Source organism: Oxyura jamaicensis, chromosome 20 (genome assembly GCF_011077185.1).
Source record: "Oxyura jamaicensis isolate SHBP4307 breed ruddy duck chromosome 20, BPBGC_Ojam_1.0, whole genome shotgun sequence".
Classification (NCBI taxonomy): domain Eukaryota; kingdom Metazoa; phylum Chordata; class Aves; order Anseriformes; family Anatidae; genus Oxyura; species Oxyura jamaicensis.
Window position 1 is genome coordinate 11,342,340 of NC_048912.1, and position 23,079 is coordinate 11,365,418.

General features: G+C 32.3%; 1 protein-coding gene across 1 annotated transcript in view; it reads right to left on the reverse strand.

The window, feature by feature from the left end:
- Positions 1-2,210: 2,210 nt before the first annotated feature.
- The window catches only part of SYCP2 (synaptonemal complex protein 2), a 28,082-nt gene continuing 7,213 nt past the window's right edge, over positions 2,211-23,079 (reverse strand). The window contains exons 9-44 of the mRNA XM_035343646.1: positions 22,764-22,798; positions 21,995-22,137; positions 21,864-21,916; positions 21,300-21,345; positions 20,983-21,078; positions 20,374-20,434; positions 19,668-19,816; positions 18,462-18,610; positions 17,306-17,412; positions 16,192-16,310; positions 15,358-15,453; positions 15,155-15,227; positions 14,995-15,052; positions 14,309-14,445; positions 13,858-14,222; positions 13,222-13,340; positions 12,397-12,433; positions 11,684-11,748; positions 11,516-11,573; positions 10,892-10,947; positions 10,505-10,553; positions 10,197-10,365; positions 9,756-9,820; positions 8,719-8,901; positions 8,327-8,513; positions 7,642-7,892; positions 7,345-7,524; positions 6,512-6,593; positions 5,813-5,974; positions 5,368-5,495; positions 4,628-4,722; positions 4,449-4,548; positions 3,587-3,645; positions 3,223-3,301; positions 2,708-2,764; positions 2,211-2,352 (exon numbers count right to left, since the gene is read on the reverse strand). Coding sequence (XP_035199537.1) covers positions 2,281-2,352; positions 2,708-2,764; positions 3,223-3,301; positions 3,587-3,645; positions 4,449-4,548; positions 4,628-4,722; positions 5,368-5,495; positions 5,813-5,974; positions 6,512-6,593; positions 7,345-7,524; positions 7,642-7,892; positions 8,327-8,513; positions 8,719-8,901; positions 9,756-9,820; positions 10,197-10,365; positions 10,505-10,553; positions 10,892-10,947; positions 11,516-11,573; positions 11,684-11,748; positions 12,397-12,433; positions 13,222-13,340; positions 13,858-14,222; positions 14,309-14,445; positions 14,995-15,052; positions 15,155-15,227; positions 15,358-15,453; positions 16,192-16,310; positions 17,306-17,412; positions 18,462-18,610; positions 19,668-19,816; positions 20,374-20,434; positions 20,983-21,078; positions 21,300-21,345; positions 21,864-21,916; positions 21,995-22,137; positions 22,764-22,798 — 3,940 coding nt within the window. The 3' untranslated portion in view covers positions 2,211-2,280. The remainder of the gene's footprint in view (positions 2,353-2,707; positions 2,765-3,222; positions 3,302-3,586; positions 3,646-4,448; positions 4,549-4,627; positions 4,723-5,367; positions 5,496-5,812; positions 5,975-6,511; positions 6,594-7,344; positions 7,525-7,641; positions 7,893-8,326; positions 8,514-8,718; positions 8,902-9,755; positions 9,821-10,196; positions 10,366-10,504; positions 10,554-10,891; positions 10,948-11,515; positions 11,574-11,683; positions 11,749-12,396; positions 12,434-13,221; positions 13,341-13,857; positions 14,223-14,308; positions 14,446-14,994; positions 15,053-15,154; positions 15,228-15,357; positions 15,454-16,191; positions 16,311-17,305; positions 17,413-18,461; positions 18,611-19,667; positions 19,817-20,373; positions 20,435-20,982; positions 21,079-21,299; positions 21,346-21,863; positions 21,917-21,994; positions 22,138-22,763; positions 22,799-23,079) is intronic.

Here is a 23,079-nt window from a genome sequence, read left to right on the forward strand (position 1 = left end):
AAAACATTGTGACTATTTCAGAGCCACAAAGGATCAATGTCAGATAACTGGCGGGCAAATTCAGTGATTTTGGTTATATGTGAAATATGTGAAAAATGTGAAATATGGTTAGCTTTGGGAGGCTATTTTCCTTATGCTATTCGTTACCTAGTGAGGAAAAAAAAAAAATCAACATCCCTGCAGCAAACAATTTCTATCACTTTAGTTGTCTGCTTTGAATAACCTCGAGCTTTCCAATCCACAAACTGAAAAACGAGCAATTTCCCTGTGCTCAGTTTTGCATTTGTTAATATTCTGTCACGATATGCTTCATAACTATACCTTTGTTAAATTTGACTGTACCTGCTCAATGTGTTTACATTTTAATGGAGTGGGGTAACAACTAATGGATGGACAGTACAAATTCATACTTCTATTTCAGCATACGTTTTTATTAAAGATAGAACTTTTTCCCAATATGCACTCAATGTAAGAAATGAACTTTGGCTGTACACTGCACTTCTTAACATCTTGTACAATTGAGAGAAAATCCTGTTTCAAATACAGAGTAGATCACTAAAGGAAATCTTTAACATCTCATGAGGTCCATCTAGTGGAGATGACAATGATCACAGGCTTAAAAAAAATAAAAATCAGAGGCTCAAAAATTAAAAGAGGACCCCGTGAACCTACACAGATAGAATGAATGGACCAAATTATTTTAGGGTCATTTCAATACATTTGTTTCCATGAAGAACAGTCTTCTATTTTTAACTTTCAGTTCATAAGAAATATTTTACAACTATTTGTTTGCAATAAGCTACTACCCATCTATGATGTAAGTCATTACGTTAAGTAATTACGCCAATTACTCTCCATGCTACTCTCAGCACACATGGCATGGAAATCAGACAGAAAGCATGTGTGCTGTTAAAGACAACCAAATGTTAAAATAAGAGGTATAATGGTAAAGGCCTGTAAAGCAACTAAGTTGGAGGGAACTGTTACCACAAAGTGGGCCAATACATTATTTTGAGACCATGGTGGTCATAAAAGCAGCTACAGAGGAGTGTGTACCCTCTTCAAGGTAGCTCCAGAAGCTGTGAAGTTGTACAAGTGCCATGCTTACTGAGCCCAGGCTCCTGAGATGTGAATCTTAATCTGGAGTCAGTTCCATAGTAAATAGGCAGCTCTGCATATGATGATGTAGACAACCTCAAAGACAGGCATGTTCTATGAGTTATTCTCTACATCTGTTACTTCTCCTTGATGAGCTGTAAGTTTTTAATAGCTTTCATTTAAGTTCTGTTAAAAAATGGGAATTAAAGGTATTGTTCGGAGCCTGAAAAAAATACAGTATATATACACAGAGGATTGCAGGTTAAAAAGGCTAAAAAGATTGCTAAGGAACTATAAATGCAGAGTAGTTTAAGGTTTCGTCTGTATTTACGATGTACAAGTTCTAAGCTAGGATTTCCCTTAAAATTAAACAGAACTTGTACTCACTATACAGCAACAAAGGAAAAAGGTAAATTATGACTTGGCGGTGGCTCTCAGATTACATAGATTTCAGAAGATGTCCTATGCACATGGAACAGACGATATGAGTATATAGGACATTTCAGAGCTATAGACAGTAGAACCTCTTACTATTGTCCAACACAAAATATTTCCTCAGCAATGTTTTCTTTGACTGCAATGCAAAAAGGTATTGCTACTTTAAAGCAGAATGGTAATGACACCATTTTGCAAAAACAAGACAGACGGTATATATTTTTATTGAAATATTTAATACAAATATCTGCAACATAGTTCAACCATAAATGTTTACAGTCGTTTTCTGGTAGAAACTTCTACTAGAATCAAGTATCACCGATGAATAGGACTGAGACTAGCACATGCTATTTGAACCCTAAATAATTTGACTGTATTCTGGATCAGACAAAAGAAATATTCTGTACACACAGACCAAAAACATAGATTTGAAGTTAAATTTGAAGTGATTTCTCTAAAAGTCAGTTAAATAACCTATACAAATGTTAATAAAGACTTCTTCAAAATAGCATATGCTAAAAATCCAAAAATTTACATATTGCATTTTAGCATATTCAGTAAAATAATTCCAAATCTCTCTAATAAAAGAAGTATTATTCAGAAGACTTTAATCTTACTAAGGAAAATATACTTTCATTACAATTATTTCCTTAAGTTAAATAAATAAATACATCTAGTTGTCAAATTTTACATTAAAAATTAGTTTATATTCAGCTTGAATTTCAGAAATCGTCTGAAAACATTACTTTAGAATTCTCGGTCTTCTGATAGAAACAATGTCTGCAATCCTCTGCGAACATTAATCAATTCCTCTTCTTGCTGTGCAAAAAGCATTACAATTACCACACACTTCAAATAAAACGTTTAAAAAATACAGTAATATTGTAATTCTGGTGCATAGCATCCTGCTTCTAACATATCTGAAATAAGATACTTTTCCATGTTATCATTCAACATATTAAGACTCAGAAGTAAAACAGTATATCCATATCTACCTGATACTTTCATCACTCAAGGAAAAGGCTTAACCTATAAAATGTCAGCGATACGAGGATTCTAATTCATTTTTATTCTTGATAGGGTAACAAATTACTAAAAATTTTAAGTTCTAACGTTCAAACAACTATACTTACATTATCATTAATAAATAAAAAGAAAAGGTAACTTCCTTTACCATTTCTTTAAGAAATTTCTCTTGAAGTCCTTTCATGTCTTCTTTCATAAGATGCATCTATAAAAAGATACTCACACTGAATGTATCCTCTCTACTTGCAATTAGGAACATTTTCAAGATGACAATTACATCCCTAAATGGTTTATAAGTGAGAAATGAAGAGATGTGCATGCATCTACCCGCTTACAGAAATGGATGTTTGCATCTGAGTTGTTCTTTCTTGGATGATTTACACTGGTAAACACAGACACAGAATACAGTGTAAGCCTTGCAGCAATTTTCTAGGTAACTGCAGACACCTTCTGACAGGTTAAATCTAGCTCTAAAACACTGAATAGTGTTACATTAAAAATATTTTATGACAATGAAAAGCTACAAAAATACCTAGGTAGCATTAATGTAATTGTGAGGATGAGGAATTCTTTGGGGAAAAATAAGTCAATACTGGTATCTGTTAGCATAATGGAAGAAACAAATATGATTAGAACCAGCGAAGAACTGAAAGCTTGTAATACCTGTGAAGTAAAAATATGTTCTTCATAATCAACAGTATGGTAGATGTTCTTTTCAAATGATGTTTTCAGGATCTGAAATCTAAAGAAATAAAAGGTAATTCAAGTAGTTCTGCTATATATGAACATTTCACAAATACCAAGAGTACATCCCATTATTTGTAGCTTAATAGTACTTAAAAACAGTAATAATTATTATTCCTATTGGAGAAAAATTACATTTTTCCAGAACATTTTAATCTCACTTTCTCATCTAATCTACTATCCTTTATGGAAGATAGCAATTGTGTAAAGAACTGTTAGCTGGCCTAACTTGAATTTACAAAAGAAAACAAGTTTCAAAACAGCATTAGTGAAAAGCACTAACCTCTGTTGCTCATTTTTCATGTACGTACTTAAAGTCTGCTTCTGTTTTTTCCAAAAGGTCTGGAGAGAAAAATGTTAACAAGTAACAGCAGTAACTCATATTTTCTTAGCTAAAACTGACTAATATCTATTATGAATAAAATAACCCATACTCACAGCCTAAGCACAGTATCAGTAGGAGTAAAATAATAACCAGAAGCTTTTTTCTTTTTTAAAAAATAAAATAAAATAAAAGTTTAGTTAGCAGGATAAGGCACTTCAGAAATTCTGTTTTCATGGAAACAATTTTGCCAGAAATCTGTAAACCTACAGTGCCTACGAGTTTCAAAATGATGGAAAAGAATATCCATAATGTTTTAATCAGATTTTCCATACATTTAAGTGTGATTAAAAGAAAAAATAATAAAGAAAAGCCTTCAGAGTAAAAAACAAAACAACAACAAAAAAAACTACTGAAGTCTTGGGTTAACATGATTATTTGTATACTGATTTTACATTACAGCAAATAGCAGGCAACTGACTTGCCTTAGAACACACTGCACATCAGTTTCAAATGCCTACGCACTCTACCTGAAATACAAGCCAGCTGAAAAAAAGCATACGAAATGGCCTATACACAGCCTGTTAGAAGTAGCATGAGTAGTTTATTCTAGAAAAAAAAACACATAATGGTGATATAGAAATTCTTACAGGACCGCATAAGCCAATCCAGACATCTCAAATTCATTACTTGAAATCTGAATCAACTTTAAAAATAGAAAAGCTTTTTAAAATTAGGATTAATAATATAAAGATCCTATGAGTAATCTACAGATTTCTTAAAAACTAATTTTTCTCCATGGTAAAGTAATTAAAATACAAACCAAGAGTTCTTTTTCCATGTTTTTCAGGGACTGAGAATCTTTCTCAAAATTTTCAATTTCCTCAAGGATAACTAAATGAAATCTGTCCAGCTGTCTAATCCTACCAAAACAGAATGAGTTACCTTTAGAAGATATTCATTACATTTTAAGTAGTTTAAAATAAATATTCTGTTACACACCTGCATTCATGAAGCTGGTAATTCATTGTTGCTAAATGCTGGTGGGCAGCTCTTAATGATTGCTTTGTAAAATGATCCATTTTTTGTGAACGGCTCTGTAAAGATGTTTTAACATTACTTTCAGATGATTTTCACTTGAAGAAAAAAGTATATTATGTTTAGTACTGTAATTATTACTAATACCACTGGTACTGAGTAAAAAAACTTTTTTTTAAAAAAATCTTATACTTTAAGGAAAAACTTTCTGTTAATGAAATGTTTATAATCATGGGTTTATGTTTTTGATATTTTATTAGAAATACGCTATTTGAAAAATAGATTTCCTGAAAACAGATAAAGTACGTATGGAGTGAATGCTGTGTGCTTGCAGCTGTCTTAGAGGAACAAACGCATTATTGAGGCTCATGTTTTTCTTTTAGCTAGTAAGTCACATTCATAGTGTTGATAATTTGAAAAGAACCAAAATGCAGTAGTCTCATTACTTTAGCAACATAGCTTGTTTTAAAATAAGGGACAGGATTAAAAATAAAGCATATCTGGGGAAGAAAATCATTGGAGGGTTAAGTACATAATCAAATTGAAAAGACTTAAAAAGCAACTTTAATTCTGTGATTTCTTAAAGTTCTGTGCACTTAGCTATCTTCATTTTTTTAAGTAAATTCCACAGCGTAAGACAAAACTATCATTCATATGCACATGTAACTGCACACACAACTAATATTGTATATAAAATGTCTTGCCTCCATTTTCTTAGTAAATTCTTTTTGGAACTTCTGACACATACTGATAGTTGAATAACCAGGCTCCCAGACATCCTCACCCAAAACAGATGGATCATTTACAGATACAGTAGATAAGCTTTCAGACACTGAAGAGATATATATAAAAAAAAAAAAGGTAATGTCACAATTTAGTGTGAAGAAGTTTCCTATCTGTAGTTACAACCTAGATCAGCTCTTGTTAATTTCACCAATTATATGGCTGGGGCTAGCTTCTATTTTCAGATCAATTTACTGACTTTTTAAATGGAGATAGTTTCTAAATATTTAGTTTTTTTATTTTTGTCATTTGTTTTCTTTGAAACATGCTTTTTTATGGATGTTACTGGTTTCGGTTGAAACTTTATATTATTATGCTATTTTCAACTTTTGCACAACTATAATCAACTTTCATTTCATAGTTAACCTCTGTAAGTAACCGTGTCATCCGTTTTAAATAATTTTCTAGGCTGCAACTTTGCTCTTCTGCTTCCTTTCTTTTCCTCCTCTTTGGCTGTTTCTACTTCATCAAAGTGGCTTTCTGTATCACTCTGGTACCTTCGTTTCAGAAATGTATGTATAGTCGGTCCTTTAATAAACATGAAAGCAATGCTTAACTTTAGGATTATTTAGAACAATGACATTGCAAGATGAAGCAGGGTGTTGTCCCTTTGGATCAAAAATTTAGCAGTATGTTTCTTTACAGCTCAAAAACCATATAAGAAATAATGAGCATTGCATTTATAAAGGGCATGTTCAGTAGGTACAAGCACTTGATGTAAATGACCAGAACTTCAATGGAATACAGAACTCTTTTTGAGCCACACAAGACTCACTCATTAAAGACATTCACTATAAACCCTCTATATTTGCTAATACTATTTTCCCATTTTTTCCCCAGTACGGACATGTTGGAGCCCATGAAACATCTTCGGGCCCATGTTTCAGGTTTTTTGGGGGTACTTAAAGAAGCAGAGAAAATAAGAATAAAAATTGAACAATAATGAAAATATAACAAAAAAGAAAAAAAGAACCAAAGAGGTGCGACATTTTTCTATGCCAAATAAATATTTTTCTTAGCTGTTCTTAACACACACAGAAAGTCTGCTGCCGTTAATGTATGTACCTGACTTGTGCATAGAGTCATAACGTTCTTGACTCCAAGACTGTACTTTACTTCCACTGGAAATGGATAAAGGAGATGGTTCCTACAAGAAAGGCCATTGATTAGTTTCTACAAGAAAGTGCTTTTAGAAGTCTTTGTCAGAAATCCACATTTATGTTGCTTTTCATTTAACTACGAACATGAGCACAACTACAGGAAGGAAAAATTAACACATAAATTACCACTAAATCTCATTACATGAAAGAGAAAAATAATTATTTTACCATATCAATACATAATGATAGCAGTAAGATATATGCCCAGTAAGGTCAGTTTCTTGCAATAGTAGGCAAACAAAAATTATTTCTCAATGGAGTCACTAGTGCTTTTTTCACCAGAAAAAATACTTGCAAAAATGGGTTGAAGGTATAGTTTGTTTTTATTTGTCAGTGCTACAAATTATATTAAGTAATGTGTTACTATTAAAACTTGAGAGTGAGACCTGAGTGAGAGCACTTTCCACCCCAAGAATTTCTCCATGCCAATGTCATAATCATGTAATCTATAGAAGATCTTTTGTTTATTACTTTTTTAAAGTCAAGATGAAAATATTTGCCTTTTCCTTTTTTTGAAGATAAAAATAATTGGTCTTGTTGGGACCCAATTCTTTAATTGTATGTCAGATACACAATTCCTTAAGTTATTTAAAATATATAAAAATTAACAAGTACACATTATATCAAATGTTTAATGTTAATAAAGATCCATTCCCCTAAAACCTCACCGACTGCAATGTACATATAATGGATGAAAAGAAGCTGCAGCTCTTTAGAGAAATGGATTTAGTAACATACCTCTCTTTTATTTTTGATGATAGGTTTAGTGATATCTTGTAGCTTTGCTTCAACAGAAAGTTTGTCTGAAAAGCCATGTCTAAAACTCAAATTTTCATTAGCATCACATGTTTCAGATACAAATTCCTTTGTATGTTTTCCACTGAGGGTTTTATATGGGGTTACTGGAGTTAAGTTGAGCTACACATAAATAACAAAATCATTATTGAAATGAGATGTACAAGAGCATAATATATGTAGCAACTGAATGGAACATCTTCACTTAAAATAACTGTAGAGCAACTTTAATATTCTTACCAAAGATGACGCAGTTATAACTGGTGAGAAACTTTTACTTCCAAATGTTAACTTTTTAACAGTCGTTTCAGGGCACTGATTTAGACATATATTTTGAAAATTCTTTTTTTGTGGACAGAGATTATTAGGAGAGATTCCTTTCCCAAAGTTTAATGTTTCCCTGTTTTTTGGTGTTGACTCCTGAAGACCAGCTGATCCTTCACTAGAAATATGCTCCTGAGTAACATCTCCCTCTGATAATCTCTCAGCACCTAGGAAACAGTTCCCGAACTGTAAGCGTGAAGAATGATACTAAAAAGGTATGTTAAAGCCCCACACTGCCAACTGTCCCTACTCTAGCTATTTACAAGTGTCAGATGGGTGAAATTTTATTTTACATATTGGTGTAATTCTTACCACATTGAACTTTTTACATCTTCCACATTACCAGATTACTTCTAACAGCCTACTTTCACTTACGTATTACATAACTATATTATGCTGATGTCAAACAAGTGCACAAACCTATAAAAGTTGTAATGACATACTAACATATTTTCTTAAATAATGTGGTATACACACTGAATTGGAAGATCTCATATTTTAAAACCATGAATTAAACATAAAAAATTTATTACTTGGATAATCTTCATTTAAGCTCCAACATTTGATATGGTATTTCTATACAAAAAATCCAAATACATACCTCTCATTGTCTCAAGAGATGCTGGACTCTCAGGTAATGACATTTCAATTTCCTTTTCTTCATCAGAGTTCTTTGATTTAGTGAACGCTTTATTTACATAATCTACTACTGTCTTTGGCTCCAAAGATACAGTATTCTGAAGTTTCTTCTGCTGATCACCATTTCTGTTTTCCTCATTCATGGGTTTCTATTAAAATAAGAAGTTTATATAAACACTTCTAAACACATAAGCATATATAAGCATACATAAGCATTTACATATATAGGTAAAGAGCATAGCATTACCTCAAATAACACTCTGGCTTACTAAAGTCTAAGTAAAAAGTAGACCAGAGTCTATTTTGAAAAATAGGGCAGAAGTACATTTTTAAGAATACAGTGCAACTGTATACCTGTACTTTTGATTTCTCCTTCTTAGAGGTACATGCTGAATATTCCCTTTCACTCTCTGACTCCTCTGAGCTGGAAGGCTCTTTGTAATTTTTTGCTAATGCTGCTTTTCGAGGTCGTTTTGTTCTATAGGTTTGTTCTATCATTTCATCTTGTCTTGAAGCTTGTTTTTTACGTTCTGTTTCCTTCAGAATAAAAAAAAACTTCTCAATTCATATCACAATACTTAATAAGTGATAATAGGAGAGTAAATAGTAGGCTGTTTCAATGTTGGTTAATTAGGTACTTGAAGACCTCTTCAGTTTTCATGGACCATCACCACTGATACATATAGCAATATTTTCATGTTCACAATTTACACTGAGTGTAAATATAAATAGCTTTAAGCTACTAACATTAAATAGATTTGAACAATTATTGTACAGTCTGAGACACCAAAGAGCGGTTTTGTGGGGCAGGGTAACATGGCGGTTTTTAATTTGTCTTTAAAGCTGTAGCTTACGAATATCTACAAGCATCTTCCATAAATATGCTCATAATCACTCATAATTCATTACACCCCCAATTTCAATAGGCGTACAGTATTTTTCAACTATTATTCTTTACTAACATCAAACATTTTTCTTTTCAGTTTCAGTACATTACCTATATTCATTTAAAGAAATTATAATCCCAAAGCCATTAAAAAGCAATTAAACATATCAGCCACATGAAAACCCTCACTGAACAGCTAATGACCTATTCAGTGGAGTAGATTGTTATTAAGCAGTAAATATGCATAATCAATGAATAAGTAACAAAACTTAATGTCTTGATGGACAATAATCATTCCAACTCACAGCTAGTATTACACCAGAAATACTTCCTAAATACTATCTAAAAAATATAGTACCTGAAAACAGCTAACTGCATTTAGAAACTGATTTTGAAATAAGCACGGAGAATTGCATATATTTATGAAATATAATTTAAAAAGCAGTTGTTGTAGTGAGTTAAGATATTTAGAAAATTAAAACTCAGGTTGCAAATTTACATTTACCTTTTTCTTTTTTTCTGTTTTGCCTTTAGATGTATCCATTTGGCAAGCAGGTTCAGAGAATTTATCTGCTGTTACAACACAAAGTTAGAAAAAAACAGGATCATAATAAAATGTTCAACGTTTCAAGGTTTAGCTGTAAAATCATGAAATCACTTTTACGCCTACGAACATGGTTCAGTAAACTGCCTTCAATGCACTATCCAAAGTTTTTTCTTGAAAACAACTTCACTGTCTACAATAATTTTCCATATTAAAATACAGACCTTTTGGAAATTACCCTTCCTAAATGATTAGGATAATTAATCTAAAAAGTCCTTATCCTTGGAAACAGGACAACTAAAACCTACCATATATACAAAAAAATCACATTACATGCTGTACAATTAGTATCTATGAGCGTATTTTATTGCAGCACACTTAAATATGAAGAAAGTTTCTTACTTCTGCCTGCGCATATTGATTTCCCTAAGTTTTTATTTCTACTATAATCGATTAACTGGGGTTTAGATTTTGATTCTTGTAGCCAGCTGATGTCTGTTTTGCTGTCATCACCTCTGTATTCTGTGTCTGTGTCGCTGAAAAGATGCTTCTTGTCCCGATTGTTTCTAGTCTATATATAAAAAAAAAGAAAAGAAAAAAAAATTTGTTCAAAGTTATGCATTTACTTTTAATTTACCTTTCCCTTACATACTTGGTATTTAAATACAGGAAGACAAACTGATTTCTTTCCACAAAGTTCTGAGCCTTACTTTTTTTCCTGCTTTCACTTCAGTGCTAGTTTTAATTTCATCTGGATTCCTTGATTCAAAAAAAAAGAAAAAAAGAAAAAACACCTTTATACAATAAATCAACATCTAAATCTTTCTGCTATTCATGTGATGTATGGATTAAGGATTCAAACAGATGTACCTATTTTTGTTCTCAGGTTATAGAAAACTTGGATAAGTTTTCCAAAGGAAAATTATAAAATAGACTAGGAGACAATAGCAGCTATGTTTACTGCTTGAAAAAACAACAGTCAAGGTATTAATGTCATGCATGCATTCCCTGGATTGTCATAATGGAATGCTGGGGAATGCAGACAGTACTATACTTGCTTATCCCCAGGAGACTTGGACACAACATAACATTTCTACCCTTTTTTCTTTGGATCTGTACGAACGTTCTGTTCCTTAGCATGACAGTCATGGATCTAAAAAACAAAAATAAATGAGAATAAATGACAAATTTCATTCAAGATACAGTTTAAACAAAATTAAACAGGCCATCACATAACAGTTAAGGGCTTTTCTATTCAGTTTTTATACTCTGTGATTAACTTACTATGATTAATTTCTATCTCAGAAATTATTTAAGAACAGAGCTGATAATTAAAACCAGCTGGAATTGACTAAAGCTTGTGTATCTCCAGCTAATATATTTGCTTCCAACCACTACCTTCACCTATTCAGTATGCTCCTCTTAGCCATAAAAGGCAAAACATTGTCTCTTGTCATCCTTTGCTTTTATTTCAGCTATATTTTCTTGTTACTCACACAGCTAGGAGAAGATGTCTTTACAGGATGGGATGTTGGAAAAAAGACAATAATGATTTTATATATATATATATGTACGTATCTTTTAATAGATGCATAATACTTCCTACAAACTGTTTCATTCTTAATTCAGGAAAACAATGTAAAAGCTTTAAGTGGCCAGAACCTTACAATAGCACATATCATTATACATTCATTACATACCAGTTTCAACTATATTCTTACCCCTAGCTTTATTGTAGGCTCATCAAACCCACTGATGTTAAAGTTGTAGACATCATCCCTGCTGTCAAACAGACATAGAGATCAATTTTGTAAGTACATAAATTAGTATTTCTCATAGTTTGATAAGGGTAATTATACATTTTGTTTGAAAATGTTTTAACTACTTACAAAATATGACCAGCAGTTGTATCAAGGAAAGTAGTAGTTTTCAAGCTTCTATTCTGAACTTTTTCCTAGACATAAATTGGAATTCACTCATGTCAAACTGGGACTACGTCTTTGTGCAAGCTGTCACTTCACAAGTTTTTCAGCATGAACTTATGGAAAAACCTAGCAACTTTTCAGACTTGCACTTGATTAGCAATAATGCAATACGGCAAATGTAAAAAAGAGCTAGTAGAACCTTCTTTTAGAAGTTACCCTTTAAGGATGCTAACTAAACCTCACATCAATTGTTTTCCCCCAAACAATAGGAGTACTTTCTGTATCCTAGCTAGATCTCATTTAAGGATTCTATAGTCTCATTTAGACCAGCTTGATTACTATAGCATTTTAATTGTAAATGTTTAGTATTGTTATGCTCAAAATTAAAGAGTTCCTACTATTCACAAAGAAACAGACTCAATTTCAGAATATGTAAACAGAAATTAATTGGGGTTTCTCTGGCTAACAGTTGCTCATATTATTCCAGAAAACAAATGAACATATATATATGAAGTATGTTTAGACAGTTAACACTCAATGCAGAATTAACACTAACTTCTACAGAGTTGTTTAACATTCACTGATAATTGTAAACTTTCAATTTACATCTACTAGATGCCATCATACATGCACGTTTATTAAGAAAAAAAAGGAACAAAATCAATAACTCAAGTTACCTTATCAACACTGAAACCAGATTTACTTAAACATGGTCTGAAAAAATACGGATACATTTTGTTAGATCCTAATTATAATATATATGAAAATAACTGTTTATACAAATAAAAGCCTTATGCAATACAAATTTAAATGTATTCAGACATTTAAATAGTAAAACAAATGGCTAAAAATAGATCAGCTCCCATTAATTTTTGTGCTTTACAAAAGCTATGTACTTAGCAGCTAGGTACACACTACTACGTACACACCCTGCATGTCTTCCAATTCACTATCCAAAACATTCAGAAGGTCAAGGAGCCTCACAACTACTCCATTCTCTTGTCATCCAGTTAGTATCAAACTGGAAAGGAGGATATGTAATTATATGTAAAGTACATTTCCATGTATCAGTGCAAGGTAAGACTAGTCTTCTCATTTAAGGATTTGTTAATTTAAGCCATCTAACAGCCAACTGTTTCAGGAGAAGAGAACTAGGAACACTTTAGATCATCAGAAAATTGATAAATTAACCCAATTTTGAACGCTGAATGAAGAAGATAGGATGGAGACACTCGGTATGTACTGTGACCATCAACTATTCCAGCTAAATTCTTTCCAGGGAAAGTTCTGTGAATGAATGAGTCAAAAGAGTACTGAATCGAAATCGGATTTCTAACAGCCTTATTTCAACTATCGCAACTAGTTGCCTCCTACTCTTTTGTACTACGAGGTTTATCAGAAGTGAAAAAAAAATCATTCAAGAGCTGATGTGCAGTTAACTGTAGGTAGAGAAGTAGATTGCAGATGAAAAGAACCAGCATAAAAGTATGTAGTTTACATACCTGTTGAAACCTGAGGAGTCTCTTGTTTTGCTTTTCTCGTTAGTCTTTTCCGTATACCTGTCACTGATTTTACTAATTAGTGATTTTGTTGCATCTGTCATTTCTTTAGACTTTGCTTTCTAGAAAAATAAGAGTTGAATGTTTAACCTTGAAGCCATCCAACAAAAGGGTAAAACTGCAACAGAGCTACTGCTTCCCAGTAATCAACAGCCTTCTAGATGCACTAAATAACATTTGTTTGAAAATCGTTTTCCCTTGCACTGCTCATACAGTGGGCTGTAAGACATGAGGTTAGCAGATGTTTTGTTTTAAATGTTTTGTGTTTGTGTACTCTGGCATTTGAAAGTGAATGAATAAGAATTGTAAGTGAAGCACATGTGGGCAGCATATGTAAGAACTATTAATAAAAAGCCTGATTTTAAAAAAGAAATTCAGAGTAAGATGATCTTAAACAGGTCACACTGGAAATGAACTGTTAACTTGACATTGATTTTCAACTAATAAAGAATGAATTAAATAATGTAAAAATAAGTTTGAGAGTAAATGAAAGTAAAATACATTTTGAGAATTTTGGAATACTGGAAATTTGACAATTACTTTAATTACTTATCACAGAAATGAAAGTAAGAAACTCACCCTTTTTGACTGTTTCTTATTTGAAGTCTCTTTTTCTGAGAGAACATCAACTTCTTCTTCTGTATTGCTGTATTTTGTAAAATCAGAATGCAAAGATGTTTCTGACACTCTAGCTGAGAGAAATGTTTTAAATGTTTCAGCAGTAGTTGAAATATTTTTAATTTCTGTACTCAACTGTTTCAGTTCCAAATTATTAATGCTCTTTGACTGTCCACTCAGTATTTTGCAGTTTTCTTCCCTCATGATTTCAATTCCATTTTGCTGTTGTTTTTCTCTTTTTTTATTTCTTTGTTTATCTGGAGAAGTATTTCCACAAATGGAATAAAAACCATTTTGTTTCACATCTCTTTCGTTAAAAACAGGAACTAATACACAAAGAAAGCAGAGTCATAGGTTAAAAACTCATCTGAAACATTTTTAACACTAACAATTAACAAAATATGAACATAACCTGTATGGGATGTAGGTCCTGATGACAGATTTAGCTTTTGCCTGCTCCCAGTTGTTATATTCTTCTCAGGAACAGAACACACTCTTTTTTTCCATGTTCTGTTTTTATCAGAAGAACTTTCCAAAAGACCAGGCAGTCTAATAGAAATGATACCATCATATTATCAGTAAATTTTAGAAAGTGTGTCTAAACTACAAGAAATGTACATCACAACATAGGAAAATAGTGATGGCTTATAGATATCAGTGCATTTTACATGAGCGCTAAGCCTGCTACCATTGTTCAATTAACCAATGCATTGGTAAATGGCAAACCTTCACAAACAATATATGTTTTTAAGTCAGTTTCAAAAAGGCAACAATACCTGATGGCCACCATTAAACTTGAACCCAGGTAACTTTGTGGCGTGTCTACAAGAGTTAGAACCAGATAAAGTCTGCTGCTCCTTATGGCGCAGTTCACCTACTTATATATAAACCCATGTCATTTTTATTTTAGCTTCTGATGTCATCTGAGAGAATTACTCTCTGATGACATTACTAAATGTTACTCTTGATGAGTGTTATTCTCAAAGCAATCAAAGACTAACTAAATGGTGAATCTGTTCAAACAACAGAATAACCTTTTCATGAAGTAGTCATAAGTCATAAAACAGCAGTGACTTGGCATTCTTTTCCAATACTTACAGATGTTTGTTGCTTCTTCCTGTTGGCTGCGTATCAGGAACAATATCTAACGCATCATCTAAACAAGACATTAATTTGTTATCAATCTTTTTGAAAAAAAAAAAAAAGACAAGATTAAAAAATTAAAGTAAGGACAATCAGCATTTGTAAAATTACTTGCCTAAAGTTTGCTTTCTGGTGGCCCCAATTTCTGCCTGTTGTATATTTTTTAAAACTTCTTCATTACATATTCCCTACAGGAGAGTAACATCAAAAATAAAATACTGTCATAGAACTACAAACAGTAAGACACGTCAAACTTACAGTTTCCCTAATAAAACAGAGAAATATTTTTTCTTTTAAATTAAGTACTGGTTGCAATACTTTTTCAGGTACTTTTGCCTCATCTCTGATTTTTGACTTCCTGGCACTCTGCTCTGTTTCAGAAAATTCATTATCTGGTGTACATGTTTGCCCATTCTAGAAAGTACAATAAATGAAAATTACAATCCATAAAAAACAGAACAAATTTTCCCACTAACACTTGAAATATTCTAAACTATACATTCTATACAATAAAGCCTTTTTTGGAAGCATAGCTATATCAAAAACTGCTTCAGAGTCCCATTCTTGGGGATTTGACCTGAATCTGATTCAGAAAAACATTCATTCAGAGATAGAAATAAAATAAAAATGTTAGTTTGATGTCTTTGTTAACTAGAAAAGAACCAAAAATACATATACTCAAACTGCAGTTACTCAATGACACCTATGTAGTTTTATTAGATTTTAATGGATGCCTGATCACAAATGCTCTAAAATCGATGCTACAAATGCTATAACCTGAAGGCATTAACATTTCACAACTGCAGCTGACTGTATTATATGTTCTTTAAGTCTACATCAACATTACATAACTGAGATTTTATGTATACACTATTGTCTCATTATACACAAAGGAAGAACTGTGGTTGCTACTAGAAGCAACTGAACTGGTGACTGAATGCAAATTTTGGCTATTTTTGTTAGAATTCAATCTGACTTCAGAACGATTAAACTTGAAATCCAGAGGGCAATAATACATTGTGTAACACACTATTTTCTAAAAGTGATTTACTGATTGTGACACTCTACCTCTCCAAAATACAAATTAAGAATATATTAGAATACAAATTAATTTTAGTCTGAGTAAGACTTAGCTACAGATGGCATGCATACTCCAGTAGGTTCTTTAGAGACATTTTTTGTTCTGGTCTCATTTATTTCATTACTGTTAGACATTTCAGCAGAGCTCATCATTTTCAAAGGTAATTTAAATCGTCCTTTACAAGGAGTGGCTGAAAGCAAACAAGAGACATGTTAGAATTCTAGTATATTTGATCAATATGAAGAGTGTTGCCCATGATCTCATTTATTGCATGTACTTTAAAAAAGCTGAGTAGCATTTATATCAACTCATTATCCATCTTTAATAATTTTATTGATTTCAATTAAGTTATTAAGGAGATTAATGAGCCAATGGTGGCTGTCTGGAGGCAAGCAATGTTTTTACAGCCAGGCTCTAGCAGAAAATGCTTAGTCTTCTATTTAATATTTTACTGTAATACATTTTTGTTGGGACAGATAGCGTGGTAAACTCCAAATAAAAAAGCTACAGAATTTCTGTATTGTTCCATCCTAATTAAAATGCTTTCATTTCTATCCTCTGTGCTTTTAATTTGTATGATACATGGATACACTTGACTAAGGATATTGATGCATTTGAGACCATTAAAGACAGAAAATTATATTTGTTAGTCATGCTGTTTGGCCACTGGCTTTATCTCCACCCTGTTGGCCTTTGTCTTAAAAATCTCTCCCTTCTCTTTAGGAAGTATCTATTACAGTAGAACTGTTAGTAGAAACATGACGACTCCTGTTTGTGATAAAGGAAAGTCTCTTTCTTATCCTTTTCTCTGTAAAAAACACTTCTGAAGTAAGCATCAGAAGCACTGGGCCTGTGACTCAGATCTTCTGATCCATTACTTCCTACTTTGCCTCACAAGCTGACTTCTCAGCTTGCTCCAGCACAAACAGCTTACTGGCAGCTGCAGTAAAACCAATAGGTGGCTTTCAGCTGTTCAGAATGCTATTCTGTCTATGGAACAGTAGCAAGCGGCCTACTTTAAAAATTTCAAGTTTAAAGCACCTGCTATAGAGATTTTAGGAAGTGTATTATTCATTTCCAGTTCTGCGATGGATTACAGTTCATCCTTGTATTATGTTATCTCAACCAGCCATCTCAAAGACTATTTATAGTTTAGTTTTACCCTGAAAGTCCTTGTAAACTTACATGTACTAATAAATAGCAGTGGGCTCCGTGTGGGAAATCTTGTAGTTCCCGGAATAAGCACTGATGCTTCAGACACTTTCCTTTTACAAGATGTGGTTATCTTGAAGCACAAAAAAACACTTAACCATAACACACAGACTTAAGGATGACAACACAAGTTTTTAGAAAGTCTATTTCCAAGAGTCTTTGAATACTTCGCTATTGAAATGTCAACTGTTCTTGCTACACTCATCAATGAAACAGAACTTTTTTACAGTTATCTTTCCATAAAAAAATTCACCATAACACTTGAAACTAAAGATTTTTAACTGAGAGCAGCAATTGTTGTTCCTAAATTAATTCAACAGTACAAAGCCAAATCCTGTCCCTTATTAAAAATCAAATAAACCAAGATGACTTCCAGCAGTTTCCACAGTCCTATCACATAAACCAGCAGAACCTCAGGAACAGATCTACTGAAGACAACTTCTGGCAAGACATGCACTACATGACTATTGCATGATGAAGAAATGGCAACACAGCTTCGTCTTTTTCTCCTAACATATCTGTAGTTAGTTTCAGTAGAACCATAACACATTTATAACTCCACAATTTTATAGGAAATGCGTAGGAAAAGAAATACCAGGCTTCACAATCCCGCTCCTCCCAGAGAATCAGCTATACACAAGGACAGGCCCATCAAATTGTGGTTCGGTTAATCAGGACACAGGATTAATCTTGACAACATCAAAGCTTTTTTGTAAATATCTGTGAACACCCAGAGTATAGAACCTGTCTCTAATTAGAGCAAATACTATCGCTGATAAGTCTTCAGAAGCTATACTTGACTTTATACTTGACTTTAGATAAGATATCTAAGCATACCTTCAAAACATTTCTCTCCAAGGAGAATTCTACAAGGATAATAGTCTATTAAAGAATGCTAAAAATTGCTCTTTTTTTTTGTTATGTATTTTGAAGCTGTAACAGTAATGATGACAAACTTTTTTGAAAAAGCATTTACGCAGCTTAGTGAAAAGTCCTAGGGAAATCAAAATCTGTATTATATTCCAATTTTAAAACAACAGTTTTTTATATTCTAAAGTATATAAAAATTTATGTTTACTTATTTTTTATGTATTCTTTTTCTGTTCTGATACTCTAGCTTACCTCAGACGAACTACCTTTGCATTTATCTTGGTTGTTGTTTGTGCACAGAGTCCTTTGTGTTCCTGGAAGTTGCTGTGTTTTGTACTTGCTGAGTTTCTCCTCTTCTTCAGATTTTTCTTCCAAACGTGGTGAAAACTGACTTTCTGGTACCAGAACCTAAAACACACACATATATACATACACACACAAATTATCCAAATTCTATAAAAACACACACATAAATATAAATCCAAAATACTATAACATTTTATAGTTATATATGAACACACACAACAAAAGTCTTTACCTCACTGTAGATTTTAATAAACTTTGGAGCTTATATACATATAGTTTGAAAAGTATCCAACCTGTTACTTTACCTAAGAAGAATGGGTCACCAAATCACAGTTCCAACAAAGGAACTTCTTTATCTATTTGTCTGAAGCATTCAATTTACATATTAATGATTCTTGTTTTTATGGTGAATGATCATAATTAGCTAAGAATCAAGAGTAAACAACAAAAAGGAAACAGCCATCTCAGCATACTGAAGTAAAATACCTGGGATCCACTTTCATCAAAGACGACATGCACAGTTGTTTTGGCAACTGACGTAGACTGCTTCTTACTAAATCCCTACAAAGTGAGTAACCATCTATGTAAAATAAACACATTGATCATTTTTTTTTAAACAAGAAACAAAAAGAAAATAGTTAAGTCTGAAGTAGTGTCTGAAATCAAATTAGAGGGGAAAATAGATTCTTGCAAGTTCACAACAGCTCCGTTCCTCACCCATTTCTCAGTCAGGAAGAGTAGTTTGCAACAAGCATAAAAGGAGCAAGCTATGGCTGATTGATTAAATGAATCAATTCATAAGAGGGTAAGTGAATGTTAATGAGTCATTTCTGATAGACTTCTGTATGTTTAAGCATCTACTTCCTGTGTTTCTGCAAAGTCATATATGCAAAATGTTAACTGTATATGCAAAACTTGACAGTGAACCCTTTACAACCTCTTCATTTTTGTTGCAATTATTTTTAAATTTATTAGGCAACTTTACTGAAGCTTAACAGATTATGCCAGAAATGCTGTTCTGTAGTGGCAACATTAATCAGAAACTATCTGTATAAATAGATAACGATAAGATAATCACAGTTATAACAACATTTTTATGGCAGTGAAACGTTCATTTCAAATTGAATAAAAACTGTTAGGAAGAGTGTTTAAATCTTACCTTACATTTACTTAGTCCATAAATCTTTCCGGTTACATCTTTGATTTCCAAGATAGAATCAAAATATAAAAAAATTTTCTCTCCTTCTTGATTACCCACATTCATTGGGCTTTTTAGATCTATCGTTAATAGTTTTTTTGAATCTTTCTCTGGACAAAAACAAAATTGAAAAAAGTATTTTCATTAGAAGTTTGTAGCTCCATTCATGTAGTAATTGTAAACATGTGATACTTATTTGTATGCTTCAGTTAAGCTATTAAGATGAGTGGTTTATTTAATTCTGTCTAACCTACAATAAACATTATTAGTGAAATAATTCAAGATTCAATCCAGTAAAAATATTTATTCTATATATTTACCTGTAGCATTTTTTCTCAAGGTTACTTATTATAGCTGCAGGCAAATTATAGGTATTTACAAAACCATTCTAAGACATTTGAAAGGAAAATTACTAAACATTATTGTTTTATGCTTTATTTTGCATTAAAATATCTGTAAGTCATCAGTTTAAAATTATTTTAATTAAATCACACCTGCATGCCTAAAATGCTAATAAGACTGCAGTGCAATTTTATAAAAACAGTACCTGTAATGTTTTCAATGAGAAATTTGCTTTGCTGAGAATTTGAGTCAGTACTTTATTATTAATCAGTTTGAAAATCCAAGTTAGTATATAACAAAAGATCACATTCATGATTGCCAATACCTTCAAGGTTGTACAAGACTACCTCTTCCTCTGGTATAATGACTGTTTCCCATTGATGATCCTTATATAAAAAAATGCATAATTTTGAAAAGAAAAACACATGTTACAATTAAATGGAGTACATAGACCAGAAAGCTATTCAGTCAAGATACGTTTTCAGTTGTCTACAGTCTCTCTTAGAAGAAGTGACAATGAACATCAGCTTCATGTATAACAGACAGTAATCTTTCAAAAGATCTTTGGTAGAAATACTCATCTAAATGGTTGAGATAAAACCACAACTGCCATTTGATTCTGTGATAGTAATTTTTAAATGACTCGTTCACATGTGCTATTATATATTAAATTGTTCACAAAGAGTATTGGTCATTTGATTTTTTTTGATCTCAATACATTAAAAAAAGATATAACAATGACATCCATTTTTACTGGCAACATTTGCCTATTTCTGCACCAAATCATATATATCTTTATATATATGTTTTTTTCCTCTCCAGATGCATATTTAATTTCAATATGTTGATGTAGGGAAACAAATTTGATATATTTGAAACCATGTGCATCTACTGCCTCTGAAGAATCAGGTGCGATAGAAAAAAATTAGCTTACTGCATTATCTGCTGCCACATAGAAAGATATACTTCTACTACCAATGTTGAAATCAATCCAAAATTCTTCAAGGTTTTCATCTAATGGTATTTGTAGCTGAAAAGAAAAATTAAGATAAAAGAATGAGAGCTAAGAATAATGATTTATACCAGCTAACAGGCTTTGTGTTACAGGTTGACAAACTACAAATACATGGACTTCCATATATATGCCTGAAAAATCTTATTTAATCCTTACTTCTCTGAACTAAATTGCGAAGAAATACTTCATCTGCACAAATAAAAATCTATACATATATGATTAAGACTGCACTTTACCTCATATTTATCAAGAGCTGCTGATAAGCACGGATATGTAAAAACCCTGTAAGAAAAGGGTATTTTGTCAAAGACTAAAATGCTGTAAACTTTGCATATCTGAACAAAGCAAATGGATTGCTTTCAGCACAAAACTTAAGTACTTTAGAAATTAAGAGATCACAGTAAGCAAAAGAAGTCACTTAGCTGAATGTTCTTTAGTGAACAGTTTCTTTGAGCTGACATTGTCTTTTTTTCCCAAGTGTAGGAATTACATAAAATTAACATCTAGATAGGGAAGACAATACCTGTGGCAATGTGCCAAAAGACAGTATTTCTTTATGAATTAATGCTTTGAAAACAAAACAAAACACAAAAACACCTGTCTACAGTTCCTTGGCTTAATACCACAGCAATATTAGTCTTATTTGCTTGTATTATTTCAATTCAGGGTTCACCAAAACCACTTTTTTTTTTTTTTTTGACAAAAGGGGTACTCTCAATGAATGGCCGCTGACTCCAGAAAAGAAAACATATTAGTGTTAAAAAATATATATATATATTAAAAAAAAAAATCAGTTTTACCTTCTTTTGTCTCCAAGCATGCCATTCACCTGGTTAAGAAATTTTCTACAGTCCTATTAAAACAGAGACATTTCTTGAATAAGTGTAAAACAAAAGTCTACCTCCATGGAAACATTTTTCATATGACTTACTGTTTCAAACTCGGAATCTTTAATTCCTTTAAATGCACTGGACACAAACTCCATGGAAAACCATTGGCATGCCAGTTCCCTTCTTTGTTTCTCAGGTATCATTCTGCATAAAGCTTCTGTAATGGCTACCTGAAGATCATAGTCTACAACACAATAAATTTTGCAGGAATAGTAATTTTAAGGATACTACTAATTTCCAAAAAAAAATATAATATAAGGAACTGGTACGGGCAGTACTGAAATTTTCATATTACACATCACATAATAACCAGGCATGTAATCCTGGATATAAAGGACGTAAAGGATATAAAGAATTACGGGAATAAGGATGACTGAACAACTTAATTTCAAAATAAAATTTCTATTAAACTCTCAAGGAATGTCAAAGCAACACTAAGCAAAAAAGCAAGAGATAAGAAATTTTCAACTTTCACCTGAATGGGTGGAAACCAAAGTGATGCCTGATAAAAATTATAGTAATACTGAACATGGCTAGCAATTTACTATGCTCAAAGCTTGATTTCCTTCTCATCTTTGCTGTTTTAAAACTTATATGCTAGAGAAAAGGACCTAAAGCTTCAAAAAGTTAGCTATATTCTGCATACATCTGGAACAGTCCAGTTTGCAGACTGTTTTCATGCAATATTTTATTCTTCAGAGCACTGTAACTGCAACATTCTGCAGTTTCTAAAGGTATTCTTCTCAATTTTGAAGGGTTCTACATGTAATTTTTAAGCTCAGTACCAGGTTGTTTATTAACCATGCTCACCTCCAGCATCCAAAATTCTCCTACCCATGTCACTCCTGCAAAAGTAAGCAGTTTGGTCAAACTATGACAGCAAATAAAAATAAAAAATAAAAAGGCATAGAAGAAAATTTTACTTAATTACAACCTCTTGACATGTGAGCTGAAACCCTGAATCAGCTGAATTATTAGACTTCAGAGGGGTATAGCCTTTCATCTGCAAAGGACGTACAACTGAAAACAATACTGGGGAACTGAAACACCTGATGTGTATGTTTTTGTTATTTAAATGCTGTAAAAAGTGTTCCAAACACACAAAGACATTCCTTCCCATGAGTGA